At 40.6% G+C, this 23,854-nt stretch overlaps 1 protein-coding gene across 1 annotated transcript in view; it reads right to left on the reverse strand.

Annotated features, from left to right (window-relative positions):
- Window positions 1–23,854, reverse strand: part of LOC5569342 (vacuolar protein sorting-associated protein 13D) — a 108,794-nt gene that overhangs the window by 36,027 nt on the left and 48,913 nt on the right. The window contains 4 exon segments of the mRNA XM_021845922.1: window positions 4,579–5,363; window positions 5,895–6,345; window positions 12,386–15,081; window positions 15,148–15,291. Coding sequence (XP_021701614.1) covers window positions 4,579–5,363; window positions 5,895–6,345; window positions 12,386–15,081; window positions 15,148–15,291 — 4,076 coding nt within the window.

The following is a 23,854-nucleotide window of genomic DNA, read 5'->3' on the forward strand; positions in this document are numbered from 1 at the left end:
CTTCCAGGTTTTTGGCTCTCATGATGATGCCAAAATCATCAGCGTATTGAACCAATACAGTGTCTTCATTCGCTATTCCGTGTAGTCCCACCGTGTACACATTAAAAAGCGTGGGTGAAAGTACATCGCCCTGGGGTAGGCCGTCTGACACCGTCCTTTGAAGAATTCCCTGGTTCGTTGTGAATAATATTCGTCGATTGGTGAGGAATGAGACGATCCATGCAACTATCTCCCTCTGTACCTGCATGTCTGTTAACATTGCTTCTAATTGTGCTACTTTTACAGCATTGAAAGCGTTAGAAAGATCCACGCATATCATGGCACATACGTATTTTTCTCGTTTATTGTTTTTTATACTGTTGATAACGTATTGCAAGCAGGTATTTGTAGACATATTCTGTCGAAACCCGAACGATGTTGGTGGGATGACATGTTTCTCTTCCAAAAAGGTTTGAAGCTGTTCAAGCACTGCGGTGTTAACGATCTTTGCTGGTGTAGACACGAGGGAAATCGGGCGCTTTCCAGCAGCCTCGTTCTGGTTTCGTCCTGGTTTCGGTATCGCTATTACCTTGATTGTTATTAGTGCGTCGCTCACACAACCATTTCTCCACATTTTGTTGATTTCGTCTACAATGTTGGCTGTTGCTTCTATGCTCAAACTTCTGAGCATCTCGTACGAAACTCGGTCTTCTCCGGGCGCAGAGTGTTTCTTCTTACTGTTTAGTATCCTGTTCCATTTACCTACGCTCAACAGATCGGTTGCCCCCAAAGACGGGAACGCTTCGAAAATTTTGATTTGCGTTGCTCCAAAGTGGTGGTCCAGAAACTTTTCAGCTTCCTCCCTGTCGTCATAGATAATGTTATTTTCCTTTTGATGATATTTTCTGCCCGTTAGCCGTCCTACTTTCGCCCACAGTTCCTTCGAGGAAGTGAAGGGGGTGATTTCGTCGGGTAATTCGTTTAGCTTTTGGATGATCTCAGTTTTCTTCGCTCTCTTAAACAAGGCTGTTTTTCTCTTTAGGTTGATCAAGTTCTCCATGTTCGACAAGCGATTGAACATTCGGCGAGCCTCAGTTTTCTCCTTCCAAGCGTTATCTACTTCGTTCGACCACCAAAATTTTGGTGCTCTCTTCTCCTTTTTCCTGTGCTTCTTACAGATTTGCTTAACATTCTTAAACAAATCCTCAACTCCTTTAACGTTCGCGTTGCCCAATTGCGCCAAGTCTTCATTAATTTTTTTTTTATTATAGATGTATCTGCACGGTGCATCTACATTCGATTTTATAGTTGTTTCCACAACTAGGTGATGGCTGCCTATCCCGAAGTCCATTACATTCCAGATTGCGTCCGGAAATACCGTAGTCGAGCAAATTGTCATGTCAATGGCGCTCGATTTTTTATTCAACTCTATTGGAACAAATGTTTTCGAGCCGTCGTTCAAGATTATCCAATTCTCGTTGCTTATTACATTGAGGAGTATTTGCCCTCTCGTATTGTTTTTGTCGTTTCCCCAACAGGTGTGGTGCGCATTCAAATCCCCTCCTAAGAGGACCTTTTTGAATGGACGCAGCACATGTCCTTTTTTTACAGGTCTTCTTCGAAATCACGGTTCGTGATTGTTGGACTAACGTATATCGACGCGAGTACGATGTCCAAGCGTGCTAATCGGATGGCTACCGCCTGTGTAGCATCAGATAGTGGTGGTATATTTATTTCGTAGTAGTTGTATCTGTTTTTCAAATATATTGCCGCTCCACCGTAATTATCGTAACGGGAGTGGCAAAGGTGATAATAGGGCGATATTCGATACGTTTTGCTGTTCTCTAATTCCGTTTTTGTCCAGGTCTCTGACAGCAGTGCTACATCGTAGTCTGCCGCCGTCAAGGTCCGTTGTAGTTCGCTCTTATTCTTGTGTAGACTCTGAATGTTACATTGAAGAATCCTCAGAGACTGCGCCATTGTTGATCGGTTGGTTTATATGAACGTTTTGTCTAGATCAAAATGTTCCTTAGCAAAAGCTTTGAATTTGTCCTCCACTTCTTTGGGGAGGTTTTGTTCCATGAACGTGGAATAGAATTTCATGATTTTTTCTTGAAATCCAGCGTTTGCGTTTTCTAACGTCTTTCTCTTCGCTTCTTTGACGAGGTGCTCCACTCGTTCCTTGTCAGTTGATTTGTGGGGATTTTCCACGAAGACATGATTCCTCGTAGGTACCTGCTCTTCATTTCTCACCTGTTGATATCTTTCGCCTCTCCAGACGATTCTCCTTGAGAGAGTCGACGTTTATGTCCTTTTTTCTTTCCCTTTTCTTCTGGTTTGGTTGGTTGAGGCAGCTTAACTGCCGGCTTGATAGGGTTACGCAATGTATTTGTCTTGTTCCAGACTTCGCGTAGGGTAGCTCCACTTGTTTTTGCCGCCGACGCAAAACTTTCCGCTGGCGATGGGTATTCCTGAAGGTTACTCAACAGGTCATATTTGTTCTGGATGGTTATGGGGCATTGTTCCCTAGCCTCTGCATAGGTAAGGTTTTTCCTCGATCGAATAGCGTTGATATTTTCTTGCATCTTCTTCTCCGGACAGTCCTTTGAGGTTGCTGTGTGGGTAGATGCTTTGCAGTTGGCACATTTGATTGGGTTGTCGCATTGTTCGTATTCGTCTTCACTCTCGTGTCGATTGCCACATCTCCTACAGCGGCGGGATCCCTTGCAGTTGTTGGTTTTGTGTCCATAACGTAGGCAGTGACTACAAAAGTCAACCTTCCTGAAGAATGGTAGTACCTTTGTAACGCAGGAAAAAAGTTTGACCCGCTCTGGTAGCTCGTTCGCGCGGAACGTCACACTGACTCTATTCAGCGCTGTAGCTTCCTCATTTCCATTTCGTCGGTATAGCCTTCTGACCTTCAAAACAGCAGCTTCGCTTTCGAGTTCTTCCTTGATTTCGTCTTCAGTGATGCGCGCGGGTACTCCCGCAATGACTCCGGCGATGGTGACTAAATGCTTGGGAACAAAAGCATGGTATTCCGTAGCTTCGTTCAGCTTTTCGACCAACATATTCGCTTTGATGAAGTTGCTGACGGTAACCAACACTTTATGGCGGCCAACACACTTCATGTCGACGATGAATCCTTTAAACCCTTCCAGCTTCCTGATGGTCGAGCCAAGGGAGAACTTGTTCAATTTCCCGTGACTTCCATCTTTGCTTTGAAGTTGCACGTAGATCCTATACGGTCCGCTGTCCTGGATGGTGTATTTGATATTTAGCTTCGTTCCATGCTGCGATGTCTGCGTTCTTGTAGATTGTTGTCTATGATGTTCCTTGACGGTGCTGTCGTCTGGATCATCCTCCCATGAGGTGAACCCAGCGGCTCCGCCTTCCTCCGAACCCGGAGGGCTCGACATTTTCTATTTCTTCTCTTCTTCTTTCTTTTTTCTTCGTTTATTCTTCTGTACTCAAATCAAAATGGCGGTCACTAGCACTGGCGTCCTTTCGCCGTTTCAATTTTGCCAACACTTTTTCTCTTAATTTTTTATTCTCTTGTTTTCACTACACTTGTATATTATCACTATAATACTCTCCTTCTAGCCGACTATATTTTCAAGGTTTTTTTTTCACTTTTTATCGAAAATCAGCACTTTTTGTCACTTCCGCGAAAATACGTGTACTGTTTCCCGAACTCGGTGTGATGAGTAAGCGATTAAATCGATTTATTCAATTCTAGCGATAAATATAACTTATGATGTTTGATGTCATAATGACACACATAATGAGATAGAGAGAGATTACTTTATGACGAATGCTACAAATATGAGAAAGGGGCGGACCTGTGATTGATCCCACCACCACCAAGCGATAGCGTCTGCAATTGCATATGTTAGGGAATATCTGCTACAATCTATACCGCCCATAAACGCATGTCAGTCCCATGTTTGCTGGATTTCCTATTCACATGGGACAATTATGCGTTTATGTGCAGTATACTTTTCACACAGTTTTCTATTGAATTATGTCATAAGAATAAGAACGTACACACGGTCATAAGAATGGACGCAGAACATAGATGTTAGTGTGAAGGTAGTTCTATTCAATAGCTCAACAACAATTGATTGAGCTTTACCGTGCAAGCACCATATTCTGAACGGTTTAGAAAATCCGATTTGAATAACTTAAATTATTAAGGATTTCAACAGCTGGAATATTGGTTTGTCTTGCCGTTGCATTTGTCTAATATCTAAAAAACGTATAGATTAAAATAAAACGTCAATCAATTATCAATTATTTAAAAAGTCATATGTTAGTCTGACGCATGCATGTTCCTAATTATGGACACCATATACATCAATGGTCCTAATTATGAACACACATTGTTCCTTATTATCGACAGCAAACGAACTTTACGTATAATATTTGTTGAAAAAACAACTAAACCATGTATTTTAGTTTTGAAATGTTACAATAAATCATGTTTCTAACTGACAGTTTACTATTTTGGATGTAAAAACAATGAATGTTCAACATAAGGGGCCCGTTCCGTTCAGAATATAGCGCTGTCTATAATTTGGTACTGGCACGGTATCTTACCTTCAAAATAACAGCATTGGTGTCCTTCTGATCAGTCTTTTCTACCAGCACCAGCTCCGAATCAGTAATGTTTAGTTTCAGTTCCATCCTGTTCTCCTCGGATGGAGTGGGAGCACGTTTGCCGGTATCTATCGACGCTATCCTTTCGCTGGCATTGATGTCCAACCCGATCTGCGGTTGATCCTCCTGTTGCAGAATGAAGTCCTTCGCATTTTCCAACCAGTCCAGTATTGCCATCAACCGCATATTGTTCAGCAGTATGGTAAACTTGGTCAAATCCTGCCTCCTCCTGCTGTGAATTTCAGCCTGCACCTGCCCTTCGCCAGGATCGCTCACGATCGGTTGTAGAATATCCGGAAACACGTTTCTGATTTCATCCTGTGTACATGGCTGATCGAATCGTGTGTCTTTTATCAAGATTTCCTGCGATACCAGGTCGATATCTTGAGCTCCATCACTCAAGCTATCAACCAGCAGCTTCGATTTGATGAAATTGATACAAGCCAGCGGAGTGGGCTTTCGATCACTTCCGAGCGCTTCCAGCCGTACGGAAACATCCTGAAGCTCCAGGTGGATGGCAAGGTTCTTCCAAACCTCCTCGATCGGATCGATGTCCGTGTTCAAACTTAAGGTACTATTTGGAATGTTGGACATTGGCCGCTGGTAGAGCTCGTCCAGATTTTCGCCCAAGTTGTACGACAGGAAACCACGAACCAGTCGATACTGCTGCACGTCCAGCACTACCTCTAGTCGAGAAAGCGTACCGTGTACGCTAATGTCTGGAACTAAATGAACAAATTGATTAGTTTTAGCCTGGGAGGGAGAAACCAATACAAAATTTCTGTACGTCATAGTGAGCCGGGATTCCGCTGTCACGAACTGTCACTGTGAGCCCAGATCTCAAACATTGGACTAACATGGAAAAAGCGCGTAACTGATTAAAACACATTTTCGCATTTCATCAAAAGTGACAAAAATTGAATGAAAATCAATTCATGCACTTAATGCAAGTAATGTCACGAGAGCACCTTTCAACTGATTGAATATAAAGTATTGAAAAACGCATGGTTTTACTTTTTCCAATGAAAATTAATATTTGGTGCATAGAAAACTGTGGCCCTTTTTCCATGTTTGTCAGGAAAGATCGAAAGTACACAACAAAAGAAAACTAGCGATTTTCCCCAAGCCTGCCTTGATTGTTGTTGGCAAGCTCGAGTTATCTTGCAGTTCAAACAAACTTTGTTCTATATTTCGTGTGTAGTATCGGTGCCTCCCTCCCAGGTTTTAGCTATTTAACCCCCAGCTCTCCAACTTACCATAATGACTATTCCACGAGTCCATATTCCTTTCCACTTGCAACTTCAGATGACATTTTTCCTTCAGTAAACTTGGTCCCTGTTTCACGAGCCAGAAGCACTTCATATCAACTGCCGCGTCGTCGAACTGCACCTGACCCAGGGGTCCTTCCGGTTTGATCACTTTCCGGGCCGCGAAGATATTCGTATGCAGAAGATTGACATACATCACGTCCAGCACTTCCCTCACACTGGGATTGCTTGACACGCTGATGACCGCTGGATCACCACTCATTCGGAACTCGTTCTTCAAGGTGAACTCACCCAGATCGGCAACGATCACCTGCTCGCTGTTGAACGCCATCGGTAGGATCACGATCGGAGCACCGGCCTTGATCTCCAGACCCAGCTGCGTTGGCCGTTGCTTCAGGTAGGCTTTCGCGTCGGTTGTTTTGATTTTGCGCATTACGGGCTGAAGGGAAGTGAAAAGTTAAAAAGTTATCGCATGTTTGACTTGTTTGGGGCTGGTAGCAACCAGAGTTTATGAATGGAGAGTTGCGCGAAGAGTGAAACCAAATCTACCTATCGAACTGTCAAACCGTCTACCAGCCCAGCAAAACAGATAGGGGATATTTTCGAAGACGATGAAGAAAATCATTCAAAGAAGTCCCTTCTCGCAACTCTCTGTACATAGACTCTGGTAGCAACTAGTGATCCTTTATAGAGAGATAAGCGGAAGTAAAATGGAATGATTTGGCAACAGACCAGCAGTGCTGATTTTTCTCGGCGTCTAGAATAATATTGTAACACGGACATGACTTCCTCATTGCTATAAAGTGTATTTTGTTTCATTATAGATCTTTGAGCTACATATCAACACTAATAAACAGCCGAAAAAATCAAAAACTAAAAATCGCATTGACAAAAATTCAAAAAAGTAAAACATTTAATTTTTTTGCTTCATGCAAAATTACTTTTACCGAAATAATTTCAAGCGGATCACATTACTCCTCAAGAAAAGTTCAAAACAAACATAACGCATGTTCGTTTGGCTCACACTTTGACAGCTCTCGCTGCTCGATTGGCTCACACTTTGACAGAAATGTCAGTTTTCGCGAATCTCTCTTATAAAGGATTTCTAGTAGCAACTAATGTCGAATTCGTTTTTGAACCCAGGTTGGAACTGGCGCAACCCGTTCTGAATCACAGTTTCAACCCCAACCCGGTTCAGGTTCGACCGAACTACAATTTGCTTGACGTTTGTTTGTTTATGTGTTGATCACCGACCCAGTTCCTAAAAACGAAAACGACATAAGTGTCTTGAAATAGAAACTTTAGAGACCTCTTGCCTAAAAAAAGATCAGAAAGAGAATAAAAAGGAACCGAAAAGATACCAATAAGGGATTAAATAGAGATCAAGAAAACATGAACTATAGTATGATATTTTTATTCCCCAGAGAATTGTACCAGACATTTCTCTAAGAATATTTTTAAGATGTTTTTGAGAATTCATCATAGAATTAAAACACTCTTGAGAGAGAGGAAAAATAAGAAAGATATACACGGAGAAATATTTTTACTTAATTTTTGAGTTTACTTTACCCAAAATTAAGTATATCGATTATAGTTTCAACCCAAAATCTCTCGGTTTTCTCTTTCTCCCACACGAATGTTGTCAAAAATAGAGAGAGCTGCATCTACCCAATGGGGGTACTTTGGCCCAATAAGCCAAATTTGGATAAATGCAACTCTAGCGTAACATTTGAAAAGGGCCTATCTGCAAAACGTAAACATTGAGAAATTCTCAATTGAAGATTCCGTACCATATTTAAAATTCCTATTTTAAACCCATTCGCATTTTTACTAGTTTCATACCTGTGTTCGACACCCATTAAAGTCTGTTGCGTGGCCCATTATGTTTCTAATCTCAAATAACACAACAACTCGTAAAAATTGTTGAATTCAAACATCATCGGCAGATAGGCCCTATTATGAATCTTCAAACCAGTTAGGCCCTTTCAGTTAGGCCCTTTGATTGAACATGGTTTCAGTTAGGCCCTTTAATAATTTGCTAATTTTATTGATTTTTGAATTGGTTTGCATAAATCTTGAACAAAATTTAGCGATTATGTGAATAAACACTATATAATAGCTAAATATTGGAAATTTTCGGTTGAAGATTCAGTACCATATTGATTATTCCTATTTCAAACCCATTCGATTTTTACTAGTTTCATACTTGGGGAAGATCCAAAAATGACGTCCATCGTTTTTCGGGATTTCTAGAACCCTTCTACTCCCTCTGTCACGCTTTTTCTAATACCCAATCCATGCACTGTCACATTTTCGTACATCCCCCCATTGGGGGAGGCCCCAATTGATGGACGTCATTTTCGGATAACCCCTTGTGTTCGACACTTATAATGGTCTATTACGTGGCTCACAACGATTTGAATTTGAAATAGCACAACAACTTGTAAAAATAGTTCAATTCAAACATCATCCGCAGATAGGCCCCTTAACGAATTTTCAAACCAGTTAGGCCCTTTTTGAATTTGCTAATTTTATTGATTATTGAAGTGATTTACATAATTCTTCGACAACATTTGATGATTATGTGAGGAAACAACACAATATCATACAAGCTAAATATTGGAAACTATTCTATACAAAATCAGCAACATATTGATTATTGATTTTTTAAACCCATTAACTTTTTTACTAGTTTTATACTTGTGTTAGACACTCATTATGGTTTATTACGTGGCTCACAACGATTTGAATTTGGAATAGCACAACAACTTGTAAAAATAGTTCAATTCAAACATCATCCGCAGATAGGCCCCTTAACGAATTTTCAAACCAGTTAGGCCCTTTTTGAATTTGCTAATTTTATTGATTATTGAAGTGATTTGCATAATTCTTCGACAACATTTGATGATTATGTGAGGAAACAACACAATATCATACAAGCTAAATATTGGAAACTATTCTATACAAAATCAGCAACATATTGATTATTGATTTTTTAAACCCATTAACTTTTTTTACTAGTTTTATACTTGTGTTAGACACTCATTATGGTTTATTACGTGGCTCACAACGATTTGAATTTGAATTAGCACAACAACTTGTAAAAATAGTTCAATTCAAACATCATCCGCAGATAGGCCCCTTAACGAATTTTCAAACCAGTTAGGCCCTTTTTGAATTTGCTAATTTTATTGATTATTGAAGTGATTTGCATAATTCTTCGACAACATTTGATGATTATGTGAGGAAACAACACAATATCATACAAGCTAAATATTGGAAACTATTCTATACAAAATCAGCAACATATTGATTATTGATTTTTTAAACCCATTAACTTTTTTAACTAGTTTTATACTTGTGTTAGACACTCATTATGGTTTATTACGTGGCCCAGAACGTTAGTAATCTCAAATAGCATAACGACTCGTGAAAATGGTTGCATTCAAATATCATCAGCAGTTAGGCCCTTCAATGAATCTTCAAACCAGTTAGGCCCTTTCAGTTAGGCCCTCCGATTGGACATGGTTTCAGTTAGGCCCCTCCAGTTAGGCCCTTTTATTAAACATAGTTCCAGTTAGGCCCTTTTGGAATTTGTTGATTTTATTGCTTATTGAAGTGATTTTCATAGTTTTTAAATAAAATAAAGCGAGAGAAAAACAATGTAATAGTTAAATGTTGGATATTCTCGGTTGAAGGTTCAGTACCTTATTGATTATATCTATTTCAAACCCATTCACTTTTTTACTTGTTTTATACTTGAGGGCCTTCCTTAGCCGAGCAGTTTAAGTCCGCGGCTACAAAGCAAAGCCATTCTGAAGGTATCTGAGTTCCATTCCCGGTCGGTCCAGGTTTTTTTCGTAATGGAAATTTCCTTTACTTTCCTAAATATAGAGTACCTTCGTACTTGTCACACGATATATGAATGCGAAAATGGCAACTTGTCAAAGAAAGCTCTCAGTTTATAACTTGGAAGTACTCATTGAACACAAAGCTTAGAAGCAGGCTCTGTCCCAGTGAGGACGTAATGCCAAGAAGAAGTATAAGAAGAATTCTTGCAGGGCTGTTACAAAAACAAACGAATTTGTTTTTGTGAAAATTGCGACTTTTGGAACTCGATCCACAACTAGAGGCAACAAATAAAAATTAACAAATAAAAATTAACAAATAAAAATTATTCAAAATTTTTAATGAAATTGATTTTTTTTTCAGGATAAAAAATCAGTTTTTCAACTAACTTCGCATTAAGATTATGATAAAACTAGTAAAAAAGAGAATGGGCTTGAAATAGGAATCAATATAGTACTGAATCTTCAATAAAGAATTTTTAATAATCAATGTTGATTTTCTCACATACCTAATCGATTGATTTTGATCTAAAACTTTGAAAATCACTTCAATAATCAATAAAATTAATAAATTACAAAAGGGCCTAACTGGAACTAAGTTCAATAAAAAGGCCTAACTGGAGGGGCCTAACTGAAACCATGTTCAATCAAAGGGCCTAACTGAAAGGGCCTAACTGGTTTGCAGACTCGTAAAAGGGCCTATCTGCCGATGATGTTGGAATTCAACCATTTTCACGAGTTGTTTTGTTATTTAGGATTTAAAACGTTATGGGCCACCTAGTAGACTATCATGAGTGTCGAACACATGTATAGAACTAGTAAATAGAAGAAAGGGTTTGAAATATGAATAATCAATATAGTACTGAATCTTCAATAAAGAATTTTCAATATTCAATGTTGATTTTCTCACATAATCGATTGATTTTGTTCTAAAACTTTGAAAATCTATTCAATAATCAATAAAATTAACAAATTCCAAAAGGGCCTAACTGGAACTATGTTAAATAAAAGGGCCTAACTGGAGGGGCCTAACTGAAACCATGTTCAATTAAAGGACCTAATTGAAAGGGCCTAACTGGTTTGAAGACTCGTAAAAGGGCCTATCTGCCGGTGATGTTTGAATTCAACATTTTTTACTAGTTTTTATGTTATGTTAGATTTAAAACGTTACGTGGCCCAGTAATAGACTATGAGTGTCGAACAAAAGTTTAAAACTATTAGATAGCAATGAGTTTAAAATAGTAACAATTAATATGTTACAGAATCTTCAATCGAGCATTTCTCAATTTTCACGTTATGCTGATCACTATACAAGGGCTAAATATTGAAAAATATGAAGAAAAATTAAAAATGCACGGAAGGGCCAATCTGATTTTGATCGAAATTTTCAGTTAGGCCCTTTTATGACCAGTTAGGCCCTCTTAGTTTTATCATTTTCAGATAGGCCCTTTTAAATTTGAATAAAATTACCATTAATAATGCATTTTGCATGCCCGTAAGAGTATGTAGGAGTAATTTACGTAAAAAATGATACGAATAATGAATAATCAAGTTTGTTTACATTTTGCAGTTAGGCCCTTTTCAAATGTTACGCTAGAACTTTTCTCATGTTTGGGTCGAAAGAACTCAATTTTGCGTTAAATCAACCCAAAATTGAGTATATTTTTCTAACGGAATCAAAGCCAAACTACCTAGTGGGGACCTTGGAAATTTAGCCAAAATTGAGTTATTGGGCTCAACTACGGAATTGCGTTGAAACAACCCAAAATTGAGTTGAATTCCGTCTCCGTGTATAAAACAGGAATAAGCCATTTTATGAGACGTTTCGAATCATATGGTTTCCGTTTGTTTACCAGCTTTGAAAGTTTCTGGCGGGCCGATTTATTTACGTTTCTTCTAGCGCCACATTTGGAAGGAGCATATTCAACAATGGCGCTGGTGGCAATGCAACAAAGTTTTTAATGTTCGCATGTAAAATTTAAATCAGTAGGCGAGGAAGATATTTTTCATCTACGTTACCTGTAATACATGTAAACCGATAAGAAACATGCGCTGAAAGAGACGGGGAAGTCATCGGCAACCAAAATGTCTCCAGCGCCATTCAGATATCATGCTAGTTTTTTGAACAACAACAATGAGCGGCCCGCCAGAAAACGTCATTCGAACGTCTCGTAAAATGGCTTATAATGGTTTATGCCGACACTTGTAGTGACGAACCAACCATGGTCTTATCCACTGATGTACTAAACTGAGTCGGTCGAAGAATTTTGACACTAGAGCGGGTCCAGATCACGTGGGGATCATACGGGAGCGTGCCCCGCTCAAGTGTCACAATTCTCAGACCGAGTGAATTTAGTACACCGGTGGATTAGACCATAGTTTGTTTGAAAATTATCAAGCATGAAACGAGTTCACCAGTAGGTAGTCCATCTTGACACTCGCACAACGCAAACCGGACACGATCGATCCTTGCGCTTTCGGAAGCACTGCCCAGTAAAACGAGCGAAAACGAAAACTGCTCCCTTAGAGATTATTTTGGTCAAATAGAAATAGGAGAAAATAAATAAGAGATCTTCCTCTACAAAGAAACATGTTACCAGCCCTATCTGTAAAAACATATATTTAACTTACCGTTTGCAGTTGCGAAAATTCTTTGAAAAACAGCTGGATTTCGGCGATGAACCTTTTGGTGTGCACAAATCTCACCGACGACATTTCGATCTTCAGTCGAGCGTCCTTCTGCAGATTTCTGGCGTTGGATTTGGCGGAATCTCGCGAGTAAACAAAACTCAGTGCCTCGTTACCGGTGGTCATGAACTTTTCCCGATAGATGAATCCGTACGGCGTCAGATCGCTCAGCGTAATCGAGCCCAGCTTACCCTCGACCTGTTTCGCAAGATTTCGCTTCGATACGGTGAACTGAGCGTTGGATACATTTGCTTTGGCGATTTCGTAGGTCGGTTTTGCCAGCACCAACGAGAGCGATCTCACCGAGATATCCAACTTGGAGTGCCCAGTGGACGGGGTCTTTTCCCGTGTGTCCTGATCGGATGTGGTTTTGTGGGAGGAGCTTCCACTGTCATCGTCGCTCAATAGTCCAAAAAAGTTCAGAAGAACGAACCAACTCTCGACTGAAACGATCAGATCCAGGCTGTTGAAGTCGATCGAGCTGGATTGCTGGAGAGAGTTGAATTGAGTGGCGAATGCCGGACAGGCTGGATCGACCATGACGGACGTGTAGATGACGAGATTTGCCTCTTCGGAACCGGCTGCGGTGGATTGGTTGTGCCTTTGCATTGAAGGCGATGGTGGAGGAGTGTCTGGACAGAGAGATTTGTTAGCCGCCAGGAAATAGAAGCTGGTTTTGTCGTCGAAGTTTGTCGGCAGGGAGTTGGGTAGCTCTTCGACGTTTCCTAGTAGTCCAACTATATTGGGACAGGAGAACGAGGCGAAAGAGGAAGTGGGACGACCATAGTTATCGTTTTGAGAAGAAGACACTACCATGTATCGGGTCTTGGCCGTGTCCGATTGGAGTAAATCCTCCATCATTAGAGATTTTAGAGAGATTTTAACGTGAGTTTCGTAGCTATTGCGTTTTTCGAACTGCACGGAAAAGTCTATGAAGGAGATTTGGATTTGTGGCTCGTTGCGATTGTCGTTCAGCTGGATAATGAAGGCGGGAAGTTCGAAGTTCACTTTCAAATTGAGCGACGAAGGGCGCTCTTCGAAGCTATTCTGATACATAAGCCCTCGCCGCACCTTGTCTGAGATTGGATATGCATTGAAGGTAGATTCTTCGATAATTTCCAGGTGCTTGTCCAGAACAGTGGCCTCCGTTGGTGGCCGAACCAGATCCTTCGGAATTTTGAATAAGTTATCGATAGTTTCCAGCAGCTGTTCATATTGCTGTCGTTTGAGAGAAACCCTTAGGGGTTTTACAACGCGACCAAAAATAGTGAATCCATCGCTGTCTATTTCGCTGATGTCACGGGATATCTCCAGAGAAAATATTGTGTCATGAATAATGGGTATAGCATTCTCTTTGCAAGAATAGAATTCCTCCGCTCGTGGTAGCGCAGAAAACCGGAATCCCTTCCGGTTGGTCGTATCCAGCGAATACAGATTGATGTTTTTGATGTCGATCCTGTAGAGGTCGTAGTTTTGTAAAACACTATCAATAAATTCCATAGAATTTTCTTTGGCAAAACGAATCCGACTAGAATCATTCTCTTCATCCAGCGTATCAAATACGCCATCGATATCGCTCAAGTTGTACCCGAGCTGTTCCTCCGTACTGTTCTCTTCGTTGATGATCGTCGTTGTTAAATTGATCTTGCTATCGGTTGAAGGACTGTCCTGCAGTTCCTGCGTATTGCTCACCGTTATACGTCCCAAGTGAGCCACTAACACCTGGGGACTACTGCTTGACCTCGGCAAGATCAACACCGGAGTCTCTAGAGTGATGTCCACTTTGAGAGTGTACTCCGAATTCAGTAGAAGTTCTTGAGTCTTGGACAATGAAACTGTCCTCTGTCTCCTAGCTCGCCTGGGCGAATTATATATGCTCTCAGGTCTGCTGTTGCTCAGGTCGCTTCTGGACTGAACCAATCCGAGCGCCATGTCAGTGGCCTTTTCCCTTATTGACTTCGCCAAGTTCTTCAGGTAGTGTTTGAACTCCGAAGCGCACCAACTCAGCTCCTGCATGAACCTTGCGCAGTGAATGAACCACACCGAAGCCATCTTCACTCGAACATCGATAATCGCGTTGGTATCTTTGGACACACAGAAGGAAAGTGCCTGCCGTTCCTCCTGAAGCCCTTCAAGTGTCGTCTTGTTACCGTACACTTCTTGTGCTAGCGAAGTCATCAGGTCTGGCGCCTGTCGCATATCTGGAGGATCAGTCAGAGGGTCTTTACCCACCGATAGGATTCGTTGATGGTTAATGCCCTCAGGAGTAAGATCCAGAACTTGAAGTCCCCCCAAAGACCCTTCTACAGTGATGTTCGAGCCCAGCGATGCGTGAATATTCGCTTCGGACATGGTAAATGTGCCTACCTTGCGACCCACCATGTAGTTATCCCTCATTAGAGCTCTTAGCACCAGTACATTCAACCGGTGAAAATCAAAGGTGATTTCCGTTCGAACTGGGGACACTACTCCGTCTACAGGTTCACTGGTGACGCCGACAGCTGCCGCTATCGATCCCGTAGACGCGTTGATATCTTCCGGCCTTTGTATCGGCCTAGTTTGTTCGGGTGGCTTGGGTGGCGCCTTGGGTATCACACGTTTCACGAAACCAAGAAGTTCAACGATGGTTTCCTGATTGGCTGTAAGAAATATATAACAGAAATTAAACAACTACCCCAACCTCACTTATCCTAACAAATACGTACCAATGATGTCCAGATTGTTGAACTGGATGTTGGCCATTTGAAGATTTTCGTCAACCTTCTCGTTGTTCATGAATGTGATCTCCACCGTAATTAGCGCATCTAGATCGTCAAATGGGGCAGCATTCCACGTGGGAGAAGTTGTCTCTGTTTTAACGTATGTTACGGTGTACAGAAAGGATGATAGCCGGAACATAAAAGTTTGCATGCAAATCGAACCAAAATGGCAGCAAGGAAACGAATAAGAAACAAAATTTATTTAATCAGGAAAATTAAGTCAAAATGAAGAACATCTATTGAAGGTAAACGAAAGATGCGTAAAACTAATTGATAAACTGTATGAGATCATCTTACTATGAAACACAAAGTATTGCTACGCAGAATTGCAAAGATACCAGTCAACAATGTTTTCTAAAAACCAATAATTTCAAATGTTTTTCCCGGTTTGACATAAGGTCATTTGTCATAATTTCGCTTGACATAATGCCGTTTAGCTTAACTGCAGTAATTTGCCATAATTGCACTAAGAGGGTACTGCGACGTATGGGTCTAGATGCCATGATGCTCTATAATTATAACATCCTATATTCCGTAGTCTTTTGCATGTTATGACGCTTCTAAAAATGATTCACCACATATTCAAATAGACTACAGATGTTTCTCCATGGTGTCTGCTATAAAGTATGCCAATGTCTTGTTGAAATTGTTTAAAAAAGTATTTTGATTATTCTTACACTAATCACTTACACTGAACAATCCCCAATGACTGCTTCAAGACATTTATTGTTAGTCGAATTTTTTTCAGGTATTATTTTTTGAATCATTTTAGAGCACTAATTCATAATTCATAAGGATATTTCTTTGAAAATTTCTCCTTGTAATTTATACGTAATTTTGCCATGAATTTTACCAACATTTATTTTTTGTTAAACGTTTCGAGAGATTTCGTTAAACGAGTAAATTCTTCCAAGAATTCGTTTAGAATTCTTTCATGAATGTTTGCAGAAATCCTAACTGGATTTCTACAGAATCAAGATTAGCCATAAATCTAGGGAACTTTTTCCAGTGCTTTCATGTAAAAACTCTACAGAATGTTTTGAGTAATGCTATCAGGAATTTTTATATTAATTTCTGAAGAATTGATTCGGGCTTAAAATCACTATGATAAAGCTAGTAATGATCTCATAATAGGAGCCTATATGTACGTCAATTCATTACGGGACTTAAACAAATTGCCACAGGGATTCCGAATAGGTCACTTTGGTCTTTTTGAAGGATTCTTCAAGACTGCCTACATGAATCATTCTAGGAATTTATCATGGTTTCAACCAATAATTTCACTAAGGCGACCTTTGAGCATTTTCCCTTGAAAACCATTGAAGGGATTTCTTGGTATACCTTTGGTTTTCGCTAGTATTTCTTAACAATTAACTCCAAGGATTCTTCTACGAATTATTTCACTTATTTCAAATACACCCCTTGAGATTTATCTGAGATTTTTTTATGGCATTTATCTTATAAATTTGCGAGAATTCCTCAGATAAATGGAAATCGTTTGGGATTTGCCCTTCAATTTTAACTTTCCACGAACCCGTTCACTACCGATAACAGACGACGGAAAATGATCTGGGATAATACTTTGTAGGCCGCAATTAGAATGGTGATCGCTCGAAAGTTCTCACTATCTAACTTGTCGCCCTTCTTGTAAATGGGACATATTACACCTTCCGTCCACTCCTCCGGTAGTTGTTCTGTTTCCCAGATTGTGCCTATCAGCCGGTGCAGACAAATGGCCAGCCTCTCTGGGCCCATCTTTATGAGTTCGCCTCCGATACCATCCATACCAGCAACTTGATTGTTCTTGAGCTGGTGAATGGCATCCTTTACCTCCTTCTGGTTGGTTAGTTTCCATCGTCCGCAGTACTGACGAAGGCACTTCCTTCGTTGTCCCGACTTTGCCTGTGCTCTCATCGCCATTCAGGTGTTCGTCGAAGTGTTGCTTCCACCTTTCGATAATCTCATGCTCGTCCGTCAAGATACACCATCTTTATACCTGCACATCGCGGCTGGCGACACAAAACCGTTGCGGGATGCATTGAGCTTCTGACAGAACTTACGTGTTTCTTGAGACCGGCACCGGCACCGGCTGTTCCATCTCCTCGCACTTCGTCTCCTTCAGGCGGCGTTTTTTCTTCCGGAAGAGGCGAATCTACTGTTGCACTTTCCGTCTATAACGTTTCTCGTTCTGTCGGGTCCCTTGCTGCATCATGACCGCCCACGTTCCATTCTTCTCTTCCAGAATCTGCCTACATTCCTCGTCAAACCAATCGTTCCGTCGACTCCGTTCCATGTACCCGACGTTGCTCTCAGCTGCCGTCAATCAGAACGATTTGTCGATTTGTGATTCTGTCTGCTGTGGTGATCTCCAGATGTATCGGTATGAAAGGCTGTGCTGGAAGTAGGTGCTATATTCTTAGAGGCGGCGGAATCAATTAGTTCAAGCATGATTTTTCAAATAGGCGTAACTAACATTCGGAAGGATTCGAGAAAAATGCAATGCAATATATTGTTAAGCATTTTAAATCCTATTTAAAATGTTTTGCATTTTTTTTATTACTGTATCTACTATAAGTTGAAAAAAAGAACACTGTTTCTAACCACTACTAAACAATTCGGATTTGTTTTGAATTAGATTGAAAAACTGGTAAAATTATCGAATAAACCCTTTTGCTTTGTGCTGCTCACATACACCATGATGGTTCGTCGATATCATACCTTGATTGATACATACACCTTGCTTGATGCGTCGGTTTGACAGTTCGTTTTTCACATGCGTCACGTCATATACACCAGTATTGTTTTGTAGTTGCACATACACCGGTTTGCAAATTCCCATAAAACTCAATAAAGTTAGTTTTTACGTTCAACTATACAACGAATATTGGTTTCCGAATGTTTCCAATATCATCTTAAATAACAGGAGCACCTGACGGAGCCGTGAATAAGAAAAGTAGATGGAGAACAGTTCTTGTGAGAAATTTGGTAAGAAATATTGTCTAGAACCGAATATTGATGGTGTTCCACATCAATTTGCCGACGCGTCAGCTAGCTGCAGCTGTGGAAATCCGAATTACTCGATTTCCAACACGTTTAGTGATTCCCAAACAGTATGACGTATCTGCTGATTAAAATTTTATTTATTGATTTTGCATATAGGTCGCTTTACTATGAGCATATGTACGGTGTATGTGCTAGAATGAAAAATGTTGACAGTTGAGTCGCTCTAGAAACGTAGGGTGTATGTAGCCAAATTAAAACACTGAGTAAAGTGCACATAGGGCAGAATTGAAATTTATTTCAAAAAAGCGAAAAATGGTTTTAGGAATACTTTTGTAGGCTCAATATGTAGATTACGCGTTTGTCAAGCCCATGCAAAGCAAATCTCGATTTGTTTATTTTTGCAGATACGTCGGATTGAAGAATTATGCTTGAGTTGTAAGCCGTTTTCATTCGTCGGCTGGTGGGCGCTGAACTTTCCAATAGTCGGTCTGAGCTCCACTTCCTGGCCAATCTAAGGATGTAGATCTCCTATGATGATTTTGACCGCGTGGCTTGGGCAGCTGTCGTACTACTCGTTCGTGCTGCGCGTAAAAAGCGTCTTTATCATCATCAGTGCTTCCGGAGTGAGGGCTGTGCACGTTTATTTTGCTGAAGTTGAAGAACCGGCCTTTGATCCTCAACTTCCACATTCTCTTATTGATCGGCCACCACCCGATCACGCGCCTCTGCATATCACCCATCACTATAAAAACTGTTCCTAGCTCGTGTGTGTTGCCGCAACTCGGGTAGATGGTGTGGTTACCTCTAAACGTTCGCACCATAGATCCCTTCCAGCACACTTCCTGCAACGTTCTGCCAGGTCCCTTGCTGCAGCAAGATCGTCTGCGCTGCATTCTTCTCTTCCAGAATCTGCCTATATTTATCGTCGAACCAATCGTTCCATCGACTTCGTCCCACGTACCCGACGTTACTCTCAACTGCATCGTTGATTGCTGCTTTCAATGTTCTCCAGCAGTTCTCAGCATCTCAGCAGTTGCGACATGCAGTTGCTTAAGCCGCTCATACCGGGCGGCTGTCGGTATCGTACGTTGTTAACGACGGAAAGTTTTAGACGCAGTTTAACCACTACCAGATAGTGGTCAGAGTCAATGTTAGCGCCACGATAGGGTCCTAATATCGGAAAAGTGCCGTCCATCAATGAAAATGATTTGTCGATTTGTGATTCTGTCTGCTGTGATGATCTCCAGGTATATCGGTATGAAAGGCTGTGCTGGAAGTAGGTACTACGAATGACTATATTCTTGGAGGCGGCGAAATCAATTAGTCGTAAGTCGTTTTCGTTCGTCAGCCGGTGGACGCTGAACTTTCCAATAGTCGGTCTGAGCTCCTCCTCCTGGCCAATCTAAGCGTTTGGATCACCTATGATTATGCTACGCGTAAGACGCGTCTTTATCATCATCAGTGCTTCCAGAGTGAGGGTTGTGCACGTTTATTATGCTGACGTTGAAGAACCGGCCTTTGATCTTCAACTTGCACATTATATTATTATATTATTATATTATTATTAAGCTCTAAACACACGCGTTTCGTAAGCGGCGTGAATGCATTATTTGCATTTCACTTGTTTTTCTGATATTTAATTCGTACTCGACTGCTCAGTTTGCCGTGATTATAAGTTACTACAATCTCCCAACAATTTTGGCACAAAATCTGCGTTATTTGTACGTATGATATTTTGCTCGTACGACATATGTCGCTTACGCGCGGGGTTTCCTGTGCACAGAGCTTATATTTTGTTTACTCAGCACTAGCGCCACGCACAAAGTGGCTGGCTTCAAGAACTAGTGCTTTCTTCAGGGGGTTGCTTCCAACACACTTCATGCAACGCTACGATGCCGAATCCGCATTCTTTCAGCACATCGACAAATCTCGCGTAACAATTCAAAAGGGTCAATCCTCAGATAGTTGACTCTGAGAAAATTCGATTTGAATATTATTCACCACATTTTCAATTCCTATTTTTCAGTATTCAAATCAATCAATGTGATTTCTTGCTAGTTGAGTGACGATTTACTATTACTACACGCTAATGATCGTTTTCATTCTGAAAACTGACAAAAATGTGGAAAAAATGATGAGTTTAAATGCTTGGCCCATTTTCGATTTTCATCAAGGCATGGGCCTTTTTTATTGGCCAAAATAGAATTTTATTAGTGTGCTTGGCCCAAGGCTAGGCCTTTTCGGTTTTCAATGAATGAGCAAGAGAGAGTCATTGGCCTCTCACCATGCTAAGGCCAATGACAGTTTACGAAATTTTCCGATTGTAGGCCCTCTTGATGGAGTAAGAACCAATCATTGGCCTTTTCGAGCGGGGGCCAATGAATGCTTTGGAAAAAAGCGGTTATTGACCGTTTTGAAAACCGAGTTTATAACGGTAAATTTTATGATTATGTTGACAATGTTTGCATAGTTTGTGGGTGTTGGGAGATGCTATCGAATGGTATCAAAACCCGATTTGTTTACAATTTGATCATTGGCCCTTTAGAATTGTTACGCGAGAAATTTGCGTGTGCTCCCGATGAAGTTGAGAGATTTACAGTTCCACGTACCGAGCTTCCAATCGCTAGTCCTTTTACGGCACTGTGGTCTTCACCGATTCTTTCGTTGATTATTCGTTTCTTATTGTTTACGGTTGGCTTGCAGGGCCTTATACCAGCTCCCTAGATTCCCGGAGGACCATTCCCCCTAAATGTTCGGAGAGCCATAGTGCACAGTGTAGCTTAGAGCGGTTCTCAGGCACTCGGACGATGATCAGCCGCCCCTGGCATGGGGAACAGACGCTGTTGCGAGCCGCTCCTAACATGGAGTACAGACGCTCCAGGTTTGCAGAAGCAATCCCCCTTCTCTGTAAGCATAGGATCAAAATTCCCACCGGGATTGGTTACCCGATCTTCCCTAAGGTTGCTCGTATCTCGGCCAGTACCACGAGGAGGTAGGAATAGGAGTTTCTGGCAGGAGGCTAAGGACCGCACAGACGGTATATTTTATTCTTTCAGGTACGTGAGGTACCAGTGGTACGCCATACCCAGCATTTACGTGCATGTGGGCATTTTATTTGGACGGTGACTGTATCTCACCTAAAGACAGTTGTATTATCGAAACTATAATGCAGTGTTATGGTCGCCATGTTATGATCTGGTTATTGCATACACTCAGGCAAATGGACTATCGATAAACATAGGAACCCCTTACGAAAATTCGCCACAAGAAATCGGATTGAACTTCATAAATTTCTCTTATGAAACCATAATTTGAAAACAAAAAACGTTTTCGCGGCAACCTGGAATTGAACCAAGAACCTAGCAATCGATAGGCACGAGCGTACACCACGCGCCTATCGACGACGTGATGCGGAGTGTGGCTAAAACGATAAGGTACCGCGGGGTAAGTGAGTAAATGGGGTAAGTGAACATAATTGGTATATTTTACTGAATATGTGAATTAAGGTTTTAAACTCATGCATAAACCTTCGAGGCCATTGAGAACACTACGATAGGTAAGAGATTTCTGAGATTTTTCAGCCATTATTGCATAATAGAGCGAAAGATTGTTAACCTGTCAATTATCATTCCGTAACAAGTTGGCGGTTATTTTAATATTTTCAGCGGAAAAAAGTTGCGGAAAATAATTTTCTGTACCACTTCTAAGTTGTCCCCTCTGACAGTTTTGATACGTAATGAAAAAAGTTTTAGAATTAATTAAACATAGACAAAAAAATAACTAAAAACGCCGTCATTTTTCACATGGGGCAAGTGAAAAGTTTATCATTAGAGATTGAATTTGTGTCTTCTCTTTAGGTAGCTATAAGTATACAAGGTTCGCAATTATCATAGAACAACAGAACGTGAAAATAATTTAAGAAACACTATACTCAAAACGTTAAAAGCTATTATCATTGCCAAATCATGCAATTTCTCTAAAAAAAGGTTGCCAAATATTAGGATATTAATATGTTTACTTCGGACAGCCGATTAAAAGGAAGACGTTGATTGAAAAGTTCCAATATAAGAGAACGCACGGCAATATCGTGCAATGTCTATGTAAAGCTAGATCAAACCATAAAAAATGGGGTATAGGTGTATCCACATAAAAAGTTTCTAAATACTTAATTGAGAATTCCGTTTGATTTCTCATGAAGAATTATCCGACGTCATATCCGAATTAAAACAAATAACGAAATAACATTGGAAATGTTTCAGTTATAATGTTGTCGAATCATTTCAACGGATATACCTAACTGAACAGAAGAAAATTCAAGTAACAAGAATAAAATGTTCTTTTTTTTATATGTTACTTATGTTATTGTTAATTGGCACGCCTTAACAAATGTTAAAGGCGATAGAAATCGTGAATATTACTGTTAGTTTTTGAATGTATTGTTCAAAACGATAAACTTTTCACTTACCCCATTTGTGGAACAAGTGAAAAGTAAGGAGACGTTTTTCAAAAACTTTTTCTTCAATTTTACATAAACATCAATTTCAGCATACTGCTTATATTTGGTGGGAGTCAAGCTAAAAAATATACACGTCCTCATTTGTTTTAATTTAAAGCCTCTAGAATTTGAAGAATCCCAACTATGCGAAATCCATTACCCACTTGCCCCACGGTACCTTACATAAAGCGTTCATATTGCAGTAATCGTTACACCTTTCATAAGGCAAAATGTATGAAATTCGATAGTCCAGTTTGCTGCGTGTATGATATCATGATAAAGATCAATTTGAGATTTGAATTGTTCTGATAATGTGCTCCTTACACGCTGCGAACTGGACCATTGAAATCGATAGGTTTTTCCTTATGCAAGATGAACTGATTATTGTAAAACGAACGCTTTATGTATCGTTTTAGCATCACTCCACATCAAGACATCGTTAGGCACGTGATACACACACCCCTATACAGGCCCTCTCGATCGCGCAAGGTTCTTGGTTCAATTTCAGGTTGCCGCGAAAACTTTTTCAGGTTTTTCAATTTTAGTTTCATAAGGCAAATCTATGATTTTAACCTGAGTTCTTGTGACCAATGAGTCCATTTGCCTGAGTGTAAGTATAAAGGGCGAAATTTATTCGACACATTCAACAGGGCATAACTTTTCTACCATTGGGTGAAAATCAACCATATTTTGCACACTTTCTCATTGAAGTGTATTGTTTACATGCTGTCCAACTCGAAGTCGTGTTTTTCGATTCAACTTAAATGGAAGTGAACCAACGCGAGTCGAGAGAACAAATTCTTTCCAAACACCTGGAATTTCCTGACCTGTCACACCGGCAGTTGGGAAAAATGTTGAGCGTTCACCATTCAACCGTCTCCAGAGTGTTGAAGCGGTTCCAGGAGCGGTTGACGTTGGATCACCGGGACCGGAGAACAAAAAGACGGAGGGAAAGGTGAAGCGGATGTTTATAGCAAATCCCAACGTCTCAAGCCGTGATTTGGCTAAAAAGATCGGCATGTCGCAGAGCTATGTCCAGAATGCAAAGAAGAGAGCTGGACTACATACATATAAGGTACAGAACTTCCCAAACCGCGATGAGCGGCAACAATCGACGGCTAGAACTCGAGCACGGATGCTCTACGAGAAGATGCT

Source organism: Aedes aegypti, chromosome 2 (genome assembly GCF_002204515.2).
Source record: "Aedes aegypti strain LVP_AGWG chromosome 2, AaegL5.0 Primary Assembly, whole genome shotgun sequence".
Lineage (NCBI taxonomy): Eukaryota > Metazoa > Arthropoda > Insecta > Diptera > Culicidae > Aedes > Aedes aegypti.